This window comes from Nannobrachium achirus (assembly GCF_963921795.1).
Source record: "Nannobrachium achirus genome assembly, chromosome: 14".
NCBI lineage: Eukaryota > Metazoa > Chordata > Actinopteri > Myctophiformes > Myctophidae > Nannobrachium > Nannobrachium achirus.
Window position 1 is genome coordinate 48,803,672 of NC_137821.1, and position 21,355 is coordinate 48,825,026.

General features: G+C 44.3%; 1 protein-coding gene across 1 annotated transcript; it reads right to left on the reverse strand.

The window, feature by feature from the left end:
- Positions 1–564: 564 nt before the first annotated feature.
- LOC308298096 (extracellular calcium-sensing receptor-like) lies at positions 565–20,998 on the reverse strand (the record flags this gene model as incomplete). Its single annotated transcript, XM_080741653.1, has 11 exons — positions 565–1,484; positions 1,924–2,047; positions 3,160–3,387; positions 4,355–4,575; positions 10,192–10,339; positions 14,211–14,417; positions 17,682–17,842; positions 18,353–18,476; positions 19,231–19,317; positions 19,838–20,132; positions 20,754–20,998. The coding sequence occupies 11 exons, from the start codon at positions 20,996–20,998 to the stop codon at positions 565–567; spliced, it is 2,760 nt and encodes a 919-aa protein (XP_080597779.1).
- Between the last annotated feature and the right edge of the window lie 357 nt (positions 20,999–21,355).

Genomic DNA, 21,355 nt, shown 5'->3' on the forward strand with positions numbered 1-21,355 from the left:
TCACCAACTTTATTTATCATAAAATATATTGATCAGGGGTCTTCAACGTTTTCAGGCCGAGGACCCCTTAGCTGATAGAGAGAGAGAGGACCCCTACAACCTTTTCATAGATTCCATATAGTTTCATCGTTCATATAGTTTCATCACAATCATCAGTGTATTTTGGATTCATGTCAATTTGTGTTTTCAGATATTTGACCACTTGAACCGTCAATACTTAATAAACTTGACCTTTCACTCTGTACTTAGTCTGCTCTTTTCCCCCTCTACACCGAACCTCTCTGCGATCTACAAGCTCACAACGGCTCGCAGTGCGAGGCATTGTGAGCTTGTAGATCTACTAAAGTTCTCAGAATATGGACGCTAGGGTTCAAGTGGTTAATATAAAAAAGGAGAAAAAATAAGTCACACAAAGACCCGGAGAAAGGAGAAAAAAGGAGAAAAAATAAGTCACACAAAGACCCGGACCCCCTGTTGAAGACCCTTGTCATAGATAAAAGATGACCAGATTACATGAACACGTATAAAATACACAGAAAATGTATCATGATTGGATTTCTGCTTCTACATGTACGTCTTGGTGGCACCTCGACCCATGATGGACTTCTTAGTGTTTCTCTCAGGTCTCAAAAGCATTATGTAACACTTTGGTCCAAACAGCGCCACCAACAGACCAAAACTAGACGCCAAAATAGCAAACACCTCCACCACGTCCGCATATTTGCCCGGAGAGCTGACATACGCCGGGACGAAGGCTATCCACACGGCACAGAAGATCAACATGCTGAAAGTGATATACTTGGCTTCATTGAAGTTGTCTGGGAGATTCCTTGCCATGAACGCCAGGGCGAAGCTGAGGAGCGCCAGCAAACCAATGTAACCCAGTAGCACTGCAAAACCGACTTTCGATCCCACTTCACACTCGTAGACGATCTTGTCGCTGAGGTATTGCGTGTTTTTATGAGGGGTCGGCGAGGCGGACACAATCCAGACGACACAGATTATCGCTTGGATAGAAGTAAGACCCAGGACCGTTCCTCTCTGCTGCATGGCACCGAAATACTTCAGAATGGCCGCGCCACCGGGCTTGGAGGCCTTGAACACGGCCAACACCACCATGGTCTTTACCAAGATGCAGGAGATGCACAGCACGAAGCTAATCCCGAACGCCGCGTGTCTCAGCTGGCAGGTCCACATTCTCGGGCGCCCGATGAACAGAAGCGAGCACAGGAAACACAGCTTGAGCGACGGCAGCAGCTGGAAGCTGAGCTCCGCGTTGTTGGCGCGCACAACAGGCGTGTCGCTATGGTGGACGAAGACGCCCAGGACGACCACGCAGATAAATGTTCCCAGCAATGCGATGGCTGTCAAGGTGATGCCCAGCGCCTCGTGGTAGGAGAGGAACTCCACGCTCTTAGGGACACAGTGGTCATGCTCGGGACTGGACCAGAAGTCCTCCGGACAACTGGTGCACTCGGTAGAGTCTGACAAAGACAGATAAAGGGACACAAAGGTTGTCCTGAAGATGACCTGAATTGTACATCCTAGTCCTAGTATATCATAGGACTACAGTTTATCATAACCTAGTCCTAGGCTGTATGTTGTGTCAGCAAACAACCCACTCAGCATCCTACTAAACAGTGACTTGATCGGCAGACCAGGACTTCACAGTTACAGTGTGTTGGTATATCAATATCAAAATGACTGAAGCTGATTTTTTACTTTTCCCAAATTCCGAAAGCAGTTTTTAGTTTGTTTGTTTTTTGGCCAAAGGCTATGGATATGTAGTGGCAGTTGCAGTTCCAAGTCTCAAGACTGCACATAGTTTGATGCAAGCATCACTGGGAATGGACTAGTAAACAGCATATTAGACTAGTAAAGCGGATATGGACTAATAAACCGGATATGGACCAGTAAACCAACCTGTCTCATTGCTGACCTCTCCATCAGAACAAGCGATGCAGTCAAAGCAGCAGGCAGGTTCTCCTTTCCTTCTGGCCAGATAGGTTCCAGGGGAACAGCTCTCACTGCACACCGACCGAGGAGGCTATGGAGGAAGGCAACAACGATTACATTTCCATCTGAAGCAGTGATTCCCAATATTCCCAACTACATGATAATATGCATAAAAAAGAAAAAATGTACTTAAGCCCTACTGAAGTCTGAATACTTAAGTCCAGAACCACTGGATTATATCCACGAGTTTCCTACGCCCCATAGTGCATTGCGCAAACGTCTGCACCGAGGTTAAGCTCACAACGGGTTGCATCTGCGACGCGACGTGAGCTTGTATGTCTGCTGTTAAACCCGGAAGTTTGGTCCTGATAGTCTCCAGTAAACTCCCGCGGAAACTTGTGGATACATTATTCTTTGCTCCCCAATTCAGTCGTTATGACAATTATTTCCTCTCCACACACGTGTTGTCACTGCTGCTGTTACTGACTCACCTGCCAGTGAGGAGCCCCCACCGGGAGGACTCCTCCCGTCCAACACTCCATGCTGATAGGTGCCCACCCCCGGCTCGTAGCATTACATGCAGTGACAGTTATCACCCTCCTCCCCACCCGGCTTCCCTCCACCGAACACAGGCCAACTGTGTTCGTCTAGACCAGGGGTGTCTAAACTTTGTGGGGGCCACAATAGAAAATATTAAAACACCCAAGGGCCGGCTATATTTCCTGAAATGTACTCCAAAATGTATTTTTGGTCGGTCCATAACAAAGTCACATTACTCACATACATATGCATCGCATTTAAACGTTTTCTTTTGTTACTATCATCATCAATATTTAATATCAATGGTCTTTTGTAAGGTGTTTGCTCTGAACAAAACACAAATAATAACCAGACTACAAAGAAATAGCCATTCTTTGACCCCTTCAGAATGAGACAACAGGGAACAATCCTGACAAATTATACTCTGGAAAAATATTCTTGTTTGGTGGTCTAGCCTGGCCGTCCATGATACAATTTAAGAATGAAGCCATGGGCCGTTTAGAATTTGTCTTCAGGCCTCATTTGGCCCCCGGGCCGCATTTTGGACACCCCTGGTCTAGACGCTCGATGCAGGATGCACCACAGAGGATTTGAACCAACAACCTTGTTGGTAGTACCACTGGACTATTGTACATTACATTCTCAATAGACAGTCAAACGGACCTTTGTGGATTCCAAGCTCCAGAAGATGTTGTCTTCATCCAGGATGAGCTCTTCGTCTCCGGAGGCCGACTTTTTGACCACGCCCACATTCCGAACCTTCACGCTGCCGTCGGGGAGCCACGCCCAGTTCATGACATCATAGATTGGTAACGGATCACCGCTCTCATCAAATGATACAAGATCACCAAATGACGTGCTGAAGTTGACCTTTTCCAGGTAATGCACGAGCTAGACCAGGGGTCGGCAACCCAAAATGTTGAAAGAGCCATATTGGACCAAAGAAACTAAAAACAAATCTGTCTGGAGCCGCAAAAAATGATAAAAGCCTTATATATCGTCGTTGTCAGATGGAAACTTCGTTTTGTATTTATCATTTACAAAATGAACTAAACTAGTGAAAACAGCCGATCTACAAGCACACAAGAGATCTGCATTGTAGATCTGCTGTTTTCACTACTTTTGTGCGTCAGTCTTGTATGATGAAGCAGGACTTTACTTTGCGAAAAAGAAAAAAACATACAAATTTGAAACTTGGAGATACAAGGTTTCTGCCTGACAGTGACAATATATTAAAAGTCTATATTAGCTATATTAGCCTTCTGTCAAAATGACTAAGTAGGCTACAAATACATAATGAGCATTACATTTAATATTTATTCTACACATTTGTACAGCATTGGAAAGCGTTAAGAATGTTTGTGTCATGTTTGTCCTCCTACAGAAACCATATTAAAACAAAAAATATATATTTTTCCCTTAATACATTTTTGAAAAAGCTCCAGGGAGCCACTAGGGTGGTGCTAAAGAGCCGCATGCGGCTCTAGAGCAGCGGGTTGCTGACCGCCGAGCTAGACGATGGTGATGAGCCCAAATTATGGATAGAGCATAATAATACAAAATCACACAGGGAAATACAAAAGATACAAAGCTAAACAAAGCAATATGATTACTGTCAGAATATAGAGCTTTATAACTAGACATCAAGCTAAAAATCTTTTGTTTTTAACAACATTGAAATGAAATACCAAATTACACTTTAAAATATAAAATATACAAACTAAACAAAGCTATTATTACTGTCAGAATACAACTAAAAACATGTAGGCATATTGCTTTTCAGTTTTCACCAATGTTATATTAACATTTACGTTAACATTCTAAATTCAAATCCATCTAGCATTCATAAATGTCACACCTGCCATGGCTGTACTGTCTGCAGGCTGGCACAGCTGTGCCCACTAAAAGGCCCTCTTCCTGGCACACACTGCAGCATGCCGTGGAGGGCGTGGGCCAGAGCGTATACAGCCATGTAGGCAGTATACTCTCCCCTGAGGTCTGACACGTCCAGCAGGCTGGTTTCTGCCGTGCCCAGGTCCTCTTGTCCAGTGCACACCCTTCCACCAGCGTCCAGCCACTCTGACGGAAGGGGCGCAAATTTACACCGAAATGTGTGCTCCCAAAACTGCCTCACCTGAGGAATCACGGTGAAGACTTACAATTTACCAGTTCAGGCATTTGGGAGACGCTTTTAATCCAAAAGCGACTCACGGCCGGACTACACCAAGCCGTTTCGCGCGCGTCAGTGCGTATGCGGGTCGTGCGTGCTTATGCGCGTTTTGGATAGATCCAATGTATATCAATTCAGCCGGCTACACCAGGCGTACGGATAGCGCGAACCACGGATACGCATTCCCTAAAAATAGGATCGGTTCTATTTTTTAAGCACGCGTATTCGTTTTGTACACAGGCTATCTGGTCTTCCTCACATATACTCCCTCCTTGTTGTAGCCTGGAGTGTTTACGCATACGCAAGCGTCTTCACGGACAGTACGCGCGTATGTGCGCATTTTTTGGTGAAGTCCGGCCGTAAGCGAATAAGCAAGATAATGTCAGTACATCAACAACCATATAAAAATGCATAGGAATATCAATCTAGAAAAACAATAACATACATAGGTATGTACCATGCACCTAATCAGTAAAAAAGTTTTCTAAAACCTAAGAAATGTGTGGTCATCGAGGGAACAGTTACAGTAGTGCTATGGGTTTAGGTGGAGTCTGAAGAGGTGAGTCTTCAGTCCACGGCGGAAGCTAGGGAGTGAGTCTGCTGTTCTAAGTGCGACAGGGAGTTTATTCCACAGTTTGGGGGCCAGGAGGGCAAATTGTCTAGGACAAGTGGATTTTTGTCCTGGGGTTTTTTAATGGGGCCCCACTATGTTTTTCAAAATATATATATTTTATATAAATATTGGTCCATAGTAGGGTTTTACAGTATACTGGTTATTAGCCTAAACAACCACTTGGATATTTAAATTTCACATTCTGTCTGTCTCTAATTCCAAGTCATTTCAGACGCAATACCAAAATGTCATATGAAGATCAACCAATACTCGAGCTAGCACCTCTCCCATTGATTCCCTATTGATTCCCACTCCCATTGATTCCCTATTGATTCCCACTCCCATTGATTCCCTATTGATTCCCTATCCCATTGATTCCCTATTGATTCCCACTCGCATTGATTCCCTATTGATTCCCACTCCCATTGATTCCCTATTGATTCCCTATCCCATTGATTCCCTATTGATTCCCACTCCCATTGATTCCCTAATGATTCCCACTCCCTTTGATTCCCTATCCCATTGATTCCCTATTGATTCCCATTCCCATTGATTCCATCAATTTCCAATGGCAGCGTAAAGGTTTATCTAGTGAAAAGAGTTTCCCAGAAATACAGTGTGTTGGCAACACACTAGAAAGATGCAATTGGAAATTGCAAGTGTGGTTGCTGACGTGACCATATTCTGCAGCAAGTTAACTGTCATGTGAAGATCAACCAATACTCGAGCTGGCACCCCTCCCATTGATTCCCCAATCAAGGTAAACCCATTCACAAATAAAGTTTATCTAGAATAAACAAAGTTTCCCCAGGACCATACATGGGCAACTGGCGGCCCGGGGGCCACATGCGGCCCCCACCTCCACTTAATGCGGCCCGCAGGTTAATACCGGAATACTGATATATTATTGGTTCAGCTGTTACAATTCCAAACATGACCTGCTTTAATTCCGTCAGTCTATTAGTAGCTTAATGACTAGTAATATTCAAATATATATATTATTTATGTCCAATGTAGGTATTTGTATTTAGGTTCATAGAGTCAACATGAATATAGAACTAAATGTGTTTGAAATTAAATCAAAATGTTACATTTCGGGATTCCAATAAAAAAATAACAAAACATAATTCAGGATTCCAATTCAAAAGAAGCAAAAATAGCCGATTGGGATTCCAATAAAAAAATAACAAAACATAATTCAGGATTCCAATTCAAAAGAAGCAAAAATAGCCGATCTACAAGCTCAAAACGCATTGCGATGCGTTTTGCAATAATATGCAATGTGGCCCTCTGGAGTGAAGGTGGAAATATTGTGGCCCTCGCCATCATCAAAGTTGCCCACCCCTGCCCAGGACTACAGTGTGTTGTCCTGTCGGGCAACCACACTAACTAGAAAGATGCAATTGTAAATTGCAAGTGAGGTTGCCATGACTATATTCTGCAGCAAGCTAACTGTCATGTGAAGCTTGACCAATCCTCGAGCTAGCACCGAGAATGCTGCTTCCTGATTGGCTAAATGTTATCCAGAGCATTAGTAAGCTGGGCTAGAACTATAATGTGTTGCTAACAGCAACCGTTGGTCGCTTATCTCCACAAACAATATGTCAAAATCGTCTAGGAAGGATGGTGTGAGTCATGCTGGCAGTATGACATCACACCGTACACAAATGACCCTTATATAAGACCGGCATTATCTACCGACAGATTAGTAACAAGATGTCAAAATCGTTGAAGGTTGAATCTCCAGATATGGAGATAACCAATACATCCCTCCATATATGGAGATAACCGACGAGTCTCACTAAGTCTGACCTCACAAGCCCCATATTTGGACACAAACAACATATAACTCCATATATAGAGACATATATGATACTACTGATTGCGACTTTTATGCCCAATTGCCCATATATGGAGATATCATCAGCCATGCCCTTTTATGCCCATATATGGAGATATCATCTGTCTGTCACTTCTATGTCCAAATATGGAGTTCTGTGTCAGCCATTCCCACATCTATCTATAAATGCGAGAAGTCTCTGCGTGTGTGTTTGTAATCCGCGTATCTCGAGAACCGTTCGTCCCACCGGCTTCAGATTCGGCACGCGCGTTCCCCGCCGCGGCACGGAGTGCAGTGCCGGGCCTCGACCCGACCCGACGCGCGGTTTTCCCTAAGCGGCGCGAAACGTTCGGAATCTCCTTATGCGGAAATCGGCGCAAAATCGGCGCAAGCGCTGACTCATTGTGACATCACTGCAGTGCCGGGCGCAAGCGCTGAGTCATTGTGACATCACTGCAGGCAGATACAGGGGCCTAGCCTCGACCCGACAGACTGAGATCTCCATATATGGGCATATGGGCAGATACAGAGATCTCCATATATGGGCAATACAGGGGCCTTGCCTCGACCCGACAGATATCTCCGTATATGGGCATAAAAGGGACACAGACAGATATATCTCCGTATATGGGCATAAAAGGGACACAGAAAGATATATGGGCATAAAAGGGACACAGACTGAGATCTCCATGACAGATATCTCCGTATATGGGCATAAAAGGGACACAGACTGATACAGAGAATGGGCATATGGGCAGATACAGAGATCTCCATATATGGGCATATGGGCATAAAATGGACGCAGATATATGGGCATAAAAGGGACACAGACTGAGATCTCCATATATGGGCATATGGGCAGATACAGAGATCTCCATATATGGGCATATGGGCATAAAAGATGGACACAGATAGAGTATATGGGCATAAAAGGGACACAGACAGATACAGAGATCTCCATATAATGGGGTTTGCATCCGTATATGGGCATAAAAGGGACACAGACAGATATAAGGGCATAAAAGGGACACAGACTGAGATCTCCATGACAGATATCTCCGTATATGGGCATAAAAGGGACACAGACTGATACAGAGAATGGGCATATGGGCAGATACAGAGATCTCCATATATGGGCATATGGGCATAAAATGGACGCAGATATTTGGGCATAAAAGGGACAGACTGAGATCTCCATATATGGGCATATGGGCAGATACAGAGATCTCCATATATGGGCATAAAAGATGGACACAGATAGAGTATATGGGCATAAAAGGGACACAGACAGATACAGAGATCTCCATAATAATGGGGTTTGCATTAAAGGGTGGGGCATTCATTCCCTATTTACATCGTTCCCGAGTTGGCCAGGTCGCAAACTCCATATATGGGCATAAATGGGCACAGGCAAACAGATGGTCAAACCAGGTCCTACAGAGATCTCCATATATGGGCAGAAAATGGACGTAGACAGACATATCTCTCCATATATGGGCATAAATGGACACACGCAAACAGATGGTCAAAACGGATCCTATGACAACAGGTATAATGGGGTTTGCATTAAAGGGCGGGGCATTCATTCCCTATTTACATTGTTCCCGAGTTGGCCAGGTCGCCGACTAGACGCTCGGCCGCCCGAAGGCTGTCTACGTCCATTTTCTGCCCATATATGGAGATCTCTGTAGGACCTGGTTTGACCATCTGTTTGCCTGTGCCCATTTATGCCCATATATGGAGTTTGCGACCTGGCCAACTCGGGAACGATGTAAATAGGGAATGAATGCCCCACCCTTTAATGCAAACCCCATTATTATGGAGATCTCTGTATCTGTCTGTGTCCCTTTTATGCCCATATACTCTATCTGTGTCCATCTTTTATGCCCATATATGGAGATCTCTGTATCTGCCCATATGCCCATATATGGAGATCTCAGTCTGTCCCTTTTATGCCCAAATATCTGCGTCCATTTTATGCCCATATGCCCATATATGGAGATCTCTGTATCTGCCCATATGCCCATTCTCTGTATCAGTCTGTGTCCCTTTTATGCCCATATACGGAGATATCTGTCATGGAGATCTCAGTCTGTGTCCCTTTTATGCCCTTATATCTGTCTGTGTCCCTTTTATGCCCATATACGGATGCAAACCCCATTATATGGAGATCTCTGTATCTGTCTGTGTCCCTTTTATGCCCATATACTCTATCTGTGTCCATCTTTTATGCCCATATGCCCATATATGGAGATCTCTGTATCTGCCCATATGCCCATATATGGAGATCTCAGTCTGTGTCCCTTTTGGACACATACTCATATTTGTTGATTATTTTGGTTTCTATGGTTACCAGATAAAGATATTTCACTTTGCACGATTTGTTGATTTTTAGTTGCTATGGTTACGTGATAAAGGCCTTTCACTCGTTTGTTGATATTTTGCCACACATGATCTCCAAATTTGGGCATGGTGCACTGTCACAGTGACATCATAGCTAGTGACATCACCAGCAGCGAAGCTAGCAGTGTGATTGCGGAGATATGAGCAGGGCAAAGGTGTGACGTGTGACGTGTGACCGACCGACCGACCGACGGACGGACGGCCGGTGGAGGTTTTCATAGTAAACTGCTCCCTTACGGTCGCAATTAATGATTATTGTGGGAAACTCTCACTTGTCTAGATATATCCATACCTCAAGCCTGCAGCTGCTTGAAATTAAGCCACTCAATTGATGAGACTTGCAGTCCAGTCGCCCTGCCCGCTCGCAATGTGGTGGGGAGGATCACGCCACCGTATGCTCAGCGCTTCACTCGCCAGTCTCCTCTCGCTCCTGTTGATCTTCGGCCTTGTGGCCCCCATCGAACGTCCCGGGGACCTCCCCGTGGACCACGGTTCGGAGTCGCCCCACTCGACGATAAAAAAATGGCTGGCAGAAGCTAATGCCAGCCAAGTTGGAGAGGAGAGCGGCACCAGTGGCACGCTATCCCCTGGGCCATTCCCTTACATCATTGACGAGTCAAACAAATGCCCGGCGGGGAAAGCGGCGCCGTTCTTGGTGTTGCTGGTAACCGTCGAAGCTCATCAGCTGGACCGGCGGGACGCCATTCGACGGACGTGGGCAAACGAGAACCAGGAGGGAGTCCTCAGGTTGTTCCTGCTGGGGGTGAGGCCGGGCGAGCGAGGACGCCTGGAGCAGAAGGCCCTGGAGTCGGAGAGTCTGGAGCACCGAGACATCATTCAGCAGGACTTTTTCGACAGCTACAACAACCTCACCCTGAAGACCCTGATGGGCCTAAACTGGGTGGCCATGCGTTGCCCGCGGGCCAGCTTTGTTATGAAGGTCGACAGCGACGTGTTCGTCAACACCAAGTACCTCGTCCACAAGCTGCTCAGACTGAAGCCCGGGGAGAAGAACTACATCACAGGCAGCATCAAAAGTGGCACCGGGCCGATCCGAAACAAAAGAGACAAGTGGTACATATCCGAAGAGGAGTACCCGAGCCACACGTACCCCGACTACCCCGGAGGGAGCGGTTACGTGTTATCCGGAGACATGGCGGCGAAGATCTATGGCACCTCTCTGAGCACTCCGCTCCTCCGCTTCGAGGACGCATACGTGGGTATGTGCCTGGCCAAGCTGGGGATCCAGCTCACGCCACCCCTGCCAAACGAGTTCAACCACGTGTTCACAGTTCCCTGGTCACAACACAGCTACAGCCACCTGGTCACCAACCACAGGGTTTCTCCCGGCGACATGCTGGAGTTCTGGAGCCGTCTGCAGCACTAAGGTAGACCTGGGAGGAAGACAACCCTGAGACCGGATGTGGTGCTGTGGTCTGAAGAGGCTGAGATCATCCTCATAGAACATACTGTCCCATTAACGGTTTTGCTGCCATGACGAACGCTCGTCTTATTTTTTTTTTCACGCCGCAGAGCGTTCGTATTTTCGCCAGCAGATCCTGGCTGAGCGGGTGTCTCCTGTTCTCACAGCAGCAGCTGAAATCTTGAGCACATGTAAACAATAATGGTGTCTGGATCACTTTTCTGCTTTTCTGTTCATTTTTCATCCCTGGATCTAGTGTCTCTATTAGGGATGCGGTATCGGTACTCGCCCCGATACCGGCCTATTTTGCGGTATCGGTACTCGTCCGATACTGCTCACAAAGCGCCAGAGTACCCTGTGTGTTCCACCACTTTGCCTTTCTCTCTCTCTCTTAACACATCGGATGCCCACGTGATCTCTGACGTCTAATTTGCTGGTGCCCATGGCAACGCGTCAAACGCGTCATTTTACCTACCGGCGAGAGTACTGGCGAGAAAAGTAATCCGAGTAAATGTAATCCGAGTATGTCCTGTTTATTTCGCGAAAATCTTTTCTTTCAGTCAGGACCGTTTTTTATCATTTCTAAGCCACAGTGTTTGTGTTACGGCAGGTAGAAGAGGCTGCCGTTTTGAAATGAAAGTGATTTAAAAGCTAGATTAGGATAAAACAGCGTTTTTGTGCAGCCGCTAGACAGGAAGTCAACGAGACACACAGCACGTCCGGGTGACGTAATTGCGCGCTGCATGTTGGGAAATGGAGTTTGTTTCATCACCGCGGTAGCCAAGTGCAGTAGCTACAGTACAGTATAGTTTACTGTACAACGCGTCAAACGCGTCGTGGGCCTCCAGCGACATCAAAGAAATTTACTTGCAGACACCACGTGGGCACCCGATGTGTTAAAGTATCAAAAGTAAAAATACAAAATGTTTGAGCATAGCAGATCTAGAAGATCATGTACAGTACAGGAATTTCCATGGGCTAAACCTGAAAAAAAAAGTGAAATGTGTGGGAGTTGTGCCATGTTCTGGGAAAGCAATGCAATTTAATGTGTTATATACAGCCAGAAAGTGAGGAACATCTGATACATTTTCTTTTTAAACGTAATTTAAAGACATTTTGTATAATTAATTGTACTCGGTATCGGCGAGTACTCAAAATGAAGTACTCGTACTTGTACTCGGTCAGCAAAAAAGTGGTATCGGGACATCCCTAGTCTCTATTTCTGTGCTCTACAACTGGTGCAAACGAGCGACGGGCGACTTCTTTTTTGGGAGGGAATCTGCATAGCGTCTGCGTGAATCGCTCCAGCGTGCGTCAAAGCTCTGTTGAATTCATAAGTCCCGGAAAAGAGGCGCTGTGATTGGCCAGTAGCATTGGCGGAACAAGTCAGAACCAGGCCTGTATGCAAGCCACCATGATCGTCATCTGTCCACATATGAGAAATTCTAAGTGGGTAGAGGCGCCGCTGTTTATGATGTGACAAGACTCAGGAGTTATTAAAATTGATTCACCTGCCAAATGATGAAGTTGACCCGCGTGTACTACTGTATTGAAGTTCTGACGCATGAAAGCTCAACTGACGCTAGTGAAAACTAGAACTGCACTCTGTCGAGGTGCCAACTTGAGCCAGGCCTTTCTATAGGCCTACACATACATGCTCTGTATGTATACATGGCAATTTTTTTTTTTTTAGCAGTGCCCCTGGAAGGAGCTAAACTCCAACATCTTGCTTTGTTAATAAATAAAACAAATAATCTTTTATTACTTTTTTTAACACCTTTTTTTCCTGAGATGTGAATTTCATGGGTTGCTCTTGTCATTTTTGAATGAGAGTAGAAAATGGAAAATAAAAGAAAGAAAATGACAAAACAAAAATCTAATTACTGTTGATAAAATACAATGATTAAATAAGAATTAAGAAAATAGATATAAAAATATTGTTTCTATTAGGGAAATTATGTTATTTATATAATGTGTCTGCAAACACACTTCAAAAGTACTGAGTTGTCTTTATTTCAATGTCCTTTTAATTCTGTGTCGAGTGGTGTTCGTTCAAAAGTCCATTTGTGTTAGCATGTTTATTAATTCCCACTTAATGTCATGTGAAACTTCACCAATCACAGGTCGGCCTCATCCACTATCTCTCGCCTCTTCCTCACACCCGCAAACCGTAGCACTGAAACGGCTGGGATTCTGGGAATGTATGTATGTACCGGTATGTAGGTGACACCTACTACAGCCAATGAGGGACCAGCATTCCTGGTGTCAGCAGAGTTTGGTATATAAGAGCGCTCTTGGTAATGTCTTCATTAACGGGCGAAGACATTACGCACACCACTGGCATCACCGCTTCCAAAGAAAACTGATATATTATGACCAATGACATAACCACTGGCATCCCTCATTGCCTGTTAATGATGACGTTGCCAGAGATGCTGGTCCCTGATTGGGCTACGGTCTCAAACAATACATACATACCCAGCCGATCGCAGTACTTGCACACTCTGCTTGCGCAAGTAAAACTTATTTGATCCATTTAGGGTCATAGTTGTGGGCTCGCCTGAATGGCGAGAACACCATGTTATCTTCATTATTTATAGTGTGAGTTCCGTCGCAGACAGTACAAAGGCAGGGCCCTTAGCCAATGAGGTGCGGAAAACCTGGGAGTGGTGTTAGCTGGAGTATTGGTTGAGCTTCACATGAGAGTTAGCACGCTGCAGAATATAGTCAGGAGCGAGCACACACTGTTTCGTAGGAACAGTATTTCTAGTTACCGTATATTACCAATTAGTAGCCCGGGTGTTTATTTTGCAAAATCGATGTGGACCCCAGGCGTTTAAAAGAGACCAGGCGGCTATTGGTAACAGGCCAAAATAATCAATTACGACATGACAGCAAAGAACGGATGTAGGTCAACCCAATTAACAAGAAGTCCCGAAGCTGGTGCTGATCTGACTGGATCACTGAACAGCTCTGCTTTCCTCTACATTAAACCATTATGGTATTGCATTCTCAGCCAACTTATGATTGTAGATTTGCGATTTTCGGTGCACTACCGCCATGCAACATAAATGACCATAATTTAAAATAAATTGCAAATAATGGCCCAGGCGTTTAAACGAACCTGGCGTTTATTTGAGACAGACGTTTATTGCGCAAAATGGGGTCAGACCCCGGGCGTTTAAAAGAGACCAGGCGGCAGTTTGCCACCGGGCTACTAATTGGTAATACACGGTATGATAACATTTTTTAATAAGAGACTCACTATGTTACTTTCATGGCCGTGGTCAGGGTCGCTGTGAGGATGTATCTTCAGCAGGAAGTCCCTCAGGCCGGGCATCTCTCCACGGTGGATGTCGATGCCCAGCGTTCCTCTCAGGAAGGGCATGAAGGCAGGCCTCTGGAGGCCAGTCTTTGACGTCCAGGCCTCGCTGGCCATCCATAGCAGACCGCTCACGTTCTGCTGCACCACCTGTTGTTGTGTTGAACACAATATATCGTCACTGTCAGGCAGAAACCTTGTATCTCCAAGCTTCACATTTTATGTTTTTTCGTAAATTAAAGGACAACTTCGTTTTTAAGCCCATTCCCAAGATGCACCACAATCTTTCATGGGCAGATGTGACTTATGGGGGCCATTAGTGTTACTGTAAGTAGTATTAAAGAAATTGGCGGCTTATTGTGTCTAAAAATACATATTTAGTCACTGAAATCAAAATCGCTAAAATGGCTAAAACGAAAGAAAGCAATAAATGAAAACATTTTAACACTCACTTTTCTTTTCTTTAATTACAATTTAAAATATTAACCCTTGTTGTAAAAAAAAACAAAGTTGTCCTTTAAAGTTCTATACTTAATGATACAAAAGTGTCGCACAAAAGTTTTTGATGTTTTTTTTTAGACATTTCCACCCGACAACGACGATGTGTGTGTGTTCAGTCTAAAAGCAGTGCTTCCCAACACGTCGACCCACTGGTGGCTCAAAAGTTTTTATTGTATTTTTACAGGTGAAATACTATTGAGATCCAAGATCTCTTTTATGAGGGAGCTCCAAGGAGCCTTTTGTGCAACAGGTTTGGGTGAAACGTTCACGCCCCCAGGCTTGCGATGCATTAAACAACACTCAACTAAAGTTAACCTCGCCCACCAGGCTTTCTGAGAAAAAGCCTGGTGTTCGTTCACAACAGGCCGTTTGGTTTCCGCCTAATGCGCGGAAACCACTAGAAGAAGCGGCGTCGCTTTGATTTTTTGGTGCGCTGGTACAGGGGCTGCACCGCGACTCAGCGTGTCACGTATGCCTTGATGTGTTACAAATGTTTGTATATATGTTTTGAATACATGACTGCTGTGTCGTAAGACAAATTTCAGTGTGAACTGACAATAAAGTACTATATCATACTATATCATCATATCATATCATATCATATCATATCATATCATTTGGTTCCCTCCGTTTGTTTCCCCAATCTCTATTAAAATGCTCGAGTAGCCTAGTGTAGTCTTTCCAGTCGCTACGAGTTGGACTAAAATATGCATATACCAAACGATTTTTTTCAAAAGCAAAACAACTCCGCATCAAGGAGTTTATTAGGTAGGCCCTAAAAGTGTGTCCTTGAGCGCAGGGGAATATTTTGGGTTAAAACTGAATCCGGTTTGATCTTTCCGGCTAATTTGTAGTCCTTTTTACTACAACATGACGTTTTGTGGTTTCCGCTCCAGACCGGTTACAAACCCGAAAAGTGAAGTGATCCCAGACTAACTAAAGTACACCTGCATGATTATGAACTGCACCTGGAAGCCCTTATCTAATGTGTTTGTTTCTAAAGCCTGGAGTAGAAGACAGTCTCTGCTTTTCAGATAGTAGCTTAATAGTAGCTTGAGGGTTTAAAGTTGGTTATTAGTTTGATCATTGTTTATGTGAATTGTTATGTTTGCGAATTGTTTATGTCAAATGAAATGTAAAAGTGTTGTGTAAGTCCATATGGGCTGGGCTTCCTTGGAAGTTTAACACTTTAATAAAGAAAATCAATCAAATCAAATGTAATTTTGTGAATAATTATACCATTAACACACACCCAATAAATATAGCCTACATTATTAGCGTGTGATTTACACAATAATTACCTCAACACTTTTACATACGTTAATCAGTAAAATTAGTTTGCGTAGTTTTACACTTTGTCTTTGGCAGAATAATGTATTTATTTACAGAATAAAAATGATACACACAGAGTTGCTGTCTGACATGGGCTTGAGTGAAGATAAATAAGAAAATAAGAGTCTGCACACCAATGTTCTGCTCCCAGAGAGTACGTTTACTTATGGTAACGTTTAATATAACAGCTCTTCCCCAGACCTTCAGAGAACAGTGCAAACAGTTTTATAAGCAGTGTGACATCAGGCAAATAGTCCCAGCCAGAGCCTTCTACCTACAGAGAGTTGTGCCACTCCCGTTCACTTCATGGGGCCAGGTATTCTATGCACACATCTATTGGCGTACAGTGACAAACCGCGAACCGGAAGTTTACAGAATGCATTGCAGTCTATAAGGGGTAAAGTGACAATGAACCACGTGACCAGCGCTGTTTCTGACCCCGGGCGCAATGGCAGAACGCTCTGATTAGACGACTTTGGTTCCAGCATCAGTGTCACTGTTCAATGACACCGACACCAAGATTTCTCCCCTCACCTCCCTTCTACATTATGAGCCTGCTGGTGAAACAGTGACTGGGGGCGTGAACGTTTTACCCACACCTGTTACACAAAGGCTCCTTAGCAAGTGGGCATAATATACATACATACAATTTATATTGCACTTTTACGTACTCCAGTGGTGTGTTCTACCTGATACGGGGGTATACGCCGCATACTGTAAAGAAGAAAAAAGAAAAGCATAGGCCTATGCCCTCGTGAACCTTTCAAAGTAGCATATCTGATAGACATTATGCACTGGTGTATGCGCTGGCCACATGAATGGCTGTGGAGCGTAGATTATAGTAGGCCTATGCCCTCTTAAAAATTCTAGAACACACTACTGACTCAATCACTTTACAAGTGGAACAAAAACATAACAACAAAACATATTAGAATAAACTACTAATAAGGTTAAAAACTATAGAAATAAACGTAGAAAAGGTGGATTAAAATTCCAGTCTGAAAGGTGGGTTTTGAGTGTGGTTTTAAACAAGAAGATGGGGGGCAGCTTTGATGGAGTGAGTTACATTAGGAGGGGGAGGGGGGATATCCATGGGGTGAGTAATCGATACATTTCTTATCGAAAAGTCAACTTCAAATGGCTGCTATTCAAAACCTGTAATAAACTAAGCCCATTCCTACCTCTCCCTTTCCTTTGTATTTATCTCCTATTTCACTTCATTACCACTATTTCTTTTTATGACTGCTTTTTAATTTCTCCCCCTTTTTGTTATTGACATTTCCCTATACAGAGGTCTACTGTGTTCTATCCGTCTGCCTTTCAATGTTATGTGAGATACATAAAGTGGTTCCTGTGTAAATGAGACGAAAAGCTTACTAGAACTCCTTTCAGTTGACCTTGTACCAGTGCTTTGTACTGTCATGAAACTGTACCTTTTCCTATGCAAACCTCTAATAAATTATTCAATCAATCAATCAATCAATCAATCAATCAATATATATGTTTTTTTTTTTTTTTTTTTTTTGGCTCATTTCAGATTCCTATACAATCATGCAAAACATGATACATCACACTCCCAACCTCCTGCATGAGTTTGACCATATGGCTCTCGTAGAGGAATGCGATGACCACGCGGGCCGTGGAGGTCTTCATCACGGTGACGATCCTCTGGAGCTCGTCCGGGTCGGTGTCCATGGGGACCACCTCCACGTAGGCCAGACAGGCCGACCCTGAGCCTGAGCCTGAGAGGCAGAGAGGTGCAGAGAATGTTGGAGAGGCAGGGGCAGACATTTCTAAACGGGCCTTTGGTGAAAATATCAAAAATAGCCGACCTCCGTGCTCACAACGTGTCGCAGCACAACGCGTTATGAGCTTGGAGGTCAGCTATTTTCCGTGCGTGATCCCACACTGAACTAGGCATAATCAAGTGATGTTGTTGTATTGACGAATAACCTTGCCTATCGTATTGATGTATTACCTTGCTTATTGTAAATCGCTCTGGATTGAGAGCGTCTGCTAAAAATGCCTAAATTGTAAATTGTACTGGAATATGTGGCAACTCTTTCAACATGAGATGCTGCATTCAAGTTCAGAAGAGTTTGAACAAGGCAATTCTCTTGAATGCTGCCTTCAGGTATGCATTTCGTTCACCATAGTAAAAACTGCATTCATGGTCTGGAGAGGGCGGCTTTTCAGAGGCGGATAAAGGGGCAGGGCCTCAAGCCCCCTGTGATGTCTATGTGTGCACATGCCTGCTGAGCGGGCCAGTTCATCCTGGAAGGACTGGGCCACGCTGTGTCCATAGTCATTGTCCACCATCACCAGTCCTACCCAGGTCCACCTTAACCGACGCATGATCTGGAGCATGGCTTGCACCTGAAGAATTTAAGTTACGATTAACTGTCACAATTTAAGTGCGATTAGCGATTTAATTGTGGCTTTGGCCATGAACATAATGAATAAAACAACATTTCTGTTTGCTTTTTAGGCTTCGTAATAAAAAAGCAGAGAGCATATATGACATAAATTAAACATACAAAGAAATTACTGACATTTAATATCTTTACACTTTCAAAAAATTTAAAACATCTTTTCATTTCTGCTATTTTTGAAAAATGATTGAAAATCTATGAAATGGAAACCGTTATGATGATTATGCAAAATAATTATGTAAAATAATTGTGATTGGGTGATTTTGTAATAATTGTGTGAATGTTAATCACGTAGTGGTAAACGAGTGAATCTCCTACACAGATTCCACAAAGGTCTAATCATTCTTTTTTGACGCAAAAAGACCACAGCTCCACTGGCAGTAGTAATATGCACAGCCAAATGAGAGGTCATATACAATATCTATTACACCCACTAGAGGGAGGTATTTGTCAAGTGCATGGGTTTCTCAAAGTGGGTGCCCCAGAATACTTTTTCCACAATGTTTGCCTCTTTCTTACTAATATTTGAAAATTTGGCCAATTTGTTATTAAAATATGAACTTTAGAAATGTATAGATACCCTGTAGCCTATACACTTATACTGCAACTGTATATGTTGGTTTCTTTACTGTTGAGTGAGAAAACAATGTTGCACATTTAAATCATCTGCCCCCACCATGTGAAATAAAGCAGTTCACCTGGAAGGCATCGCTTGGGATTGTTCTGAAGAAGGAGGGGAACTGGTCCTGGTCACTCAGACAGGCGCAGGTGGCTCCATAACTGACCTACACAAAATGTGCAAAACATCCATAACTCCATAACTGACCTAGAAAATGTACAAAACATCCAGATGGATTAAAAATTCTCTGTCATTTGGATCAGAAGTCAGCACCTCTTATGCAAGTTCTTCTTCTATGCATGTTGCGCACCGAAAATAGCCCATCAACAAGCTTTCAATGTGTCACAATGCCACTCCTTGTGAGCTTGTAGATCGGCTATGTGTGTGTCTATATTTACACGTTTATCTTTGTAAATATAGTAAATAACCAAAATCAAGCATATTGTATAGTCGGAAACACTTATCTCCATATTCAAACTTTTTTGTGTTTTTCCGTAAATCCGTGCCCGACTTGATCATACTGCTGCATCACACAAAAGCATCAAAAGTAGCACTTCCAAAAGCTTGAAACAAGCTTGTAGATCTACTACTTTTGCTACTTTTGAATGAAAAGTAACCGTTTCCACCCGACAGAATCGATCATTGGAGACAGTAAAAAGGTTTTTTTTTCCAGGTGATGAACTTACCATGGGTACTCTGTACAAACCTAGAATACTAGAGATGGCAATAGAATTGGTCGAGGACGCCGCACCCACTATTCCCAGCACCGGAGGGGACCCGACACAGCCCTCATCCAATGGGAACCGCTCCTCTCTCCCACTGGCCAATGACAACGCCGTGCGGAACCCGACTCCGAGCGTGTAGCAGTTGTCATAGATCCTATAGCCCAGAGTGACGTTGGGCAGCAGGCCGGGGTTCCTGTTGATCTCGTCCACCGCGAACGCCATGGACTGAGCCCACCGGAACCCTGGGATGTAGAAACTAACACACACAATTCCACTGTTAATGTTAAATGGTGCCTTTATCCAAGGCGCTTTACAGAGATTGTGCATTACATTCACCCATTCACACAGACACACATTCATACACCGATGGTGGAGGAAACCATGCAAGGCAGCACCAACCTGCTCATTCGGAGCAAGGACTCTTCGACACTAACTCTGGGGGAGCCTGGGATCGGACTGGGAACCCTCCGTGTTCTAAGATGGTAACTCTACCCCTGAGCCGTAAGGCCGTAAGGTTACACGGTGGCATAGGGCTATTTATCTTTGTAGAAATATACAACATACTATCTGCATACCATTAGCCTCATAGCATAATTGCCTAAGTAATGTTTAAGACAACTTTTTGACTTAGGAAATGATTTTCAATGCACCAAGCATTCTGATGTAGGCGGAGAACACAGGCAATAAGGCAGGATGAATCTGCAGTAGGTCAGGAGTAGATTAAAGGCAGTCTATAGGCAGATACAAACTACTTACAGTTTTGTATTATTTTTTTCTTTCCTGAAAACCTTAAATATATGACTTAGGGTTAAGGTTACAACTGTATATATCAAACTCTTGCTATGCTATTGCCTTTTGCATTGTGTGATATACTTACCCAGTGCAGGTGGGGGGCTGCGGCTTGGAGGCGAACGACCGCTGGGGGAAGACAGGGATGTAGTGGATGGGAAACAGGCCCCCCAGAACCAGGTCCCCGGCACGGGCAAACCTGTTGACATCAAACTGCTCCTGTAACTCACAGGCAGAGGACGGCGAGGAGGAAGACAAAGGAGAGAATGAAGAGAACGATATCAGGTACAGGTACGTGTATGAAAGCAGGTGTGTGTCTAGAGAAGCCCTCATCATGACTGTCCTCTCCTCTGTCTATAACACCCTCCTCCACTTTCTAAATCCTTTGTCCAGTTGCTACATTTTATACACATTGCTGTGCCATCCCCCTGTGCCACCTTGGCATCACGTAATCTTACACACCACCCATCGTCAGTGGTGTGCCATCCCCCTGTGCCACCTTATGGCACTACGTAATCTTTCTCACCACCCATCGTTGCTGTGCCACCCCCCAAGTGAGTGACACTTGGGGGTGCGGGCGGCAGTAGCTCAGGAGTAGAGTCGCAGAGCATGGAGGGTTCCCAGTTCGATCCCGGGCTCCCCCAGAGTTAGTGTCGAATAGTCCCCAGTCCCTAGTTGCTCCCGGTGAGC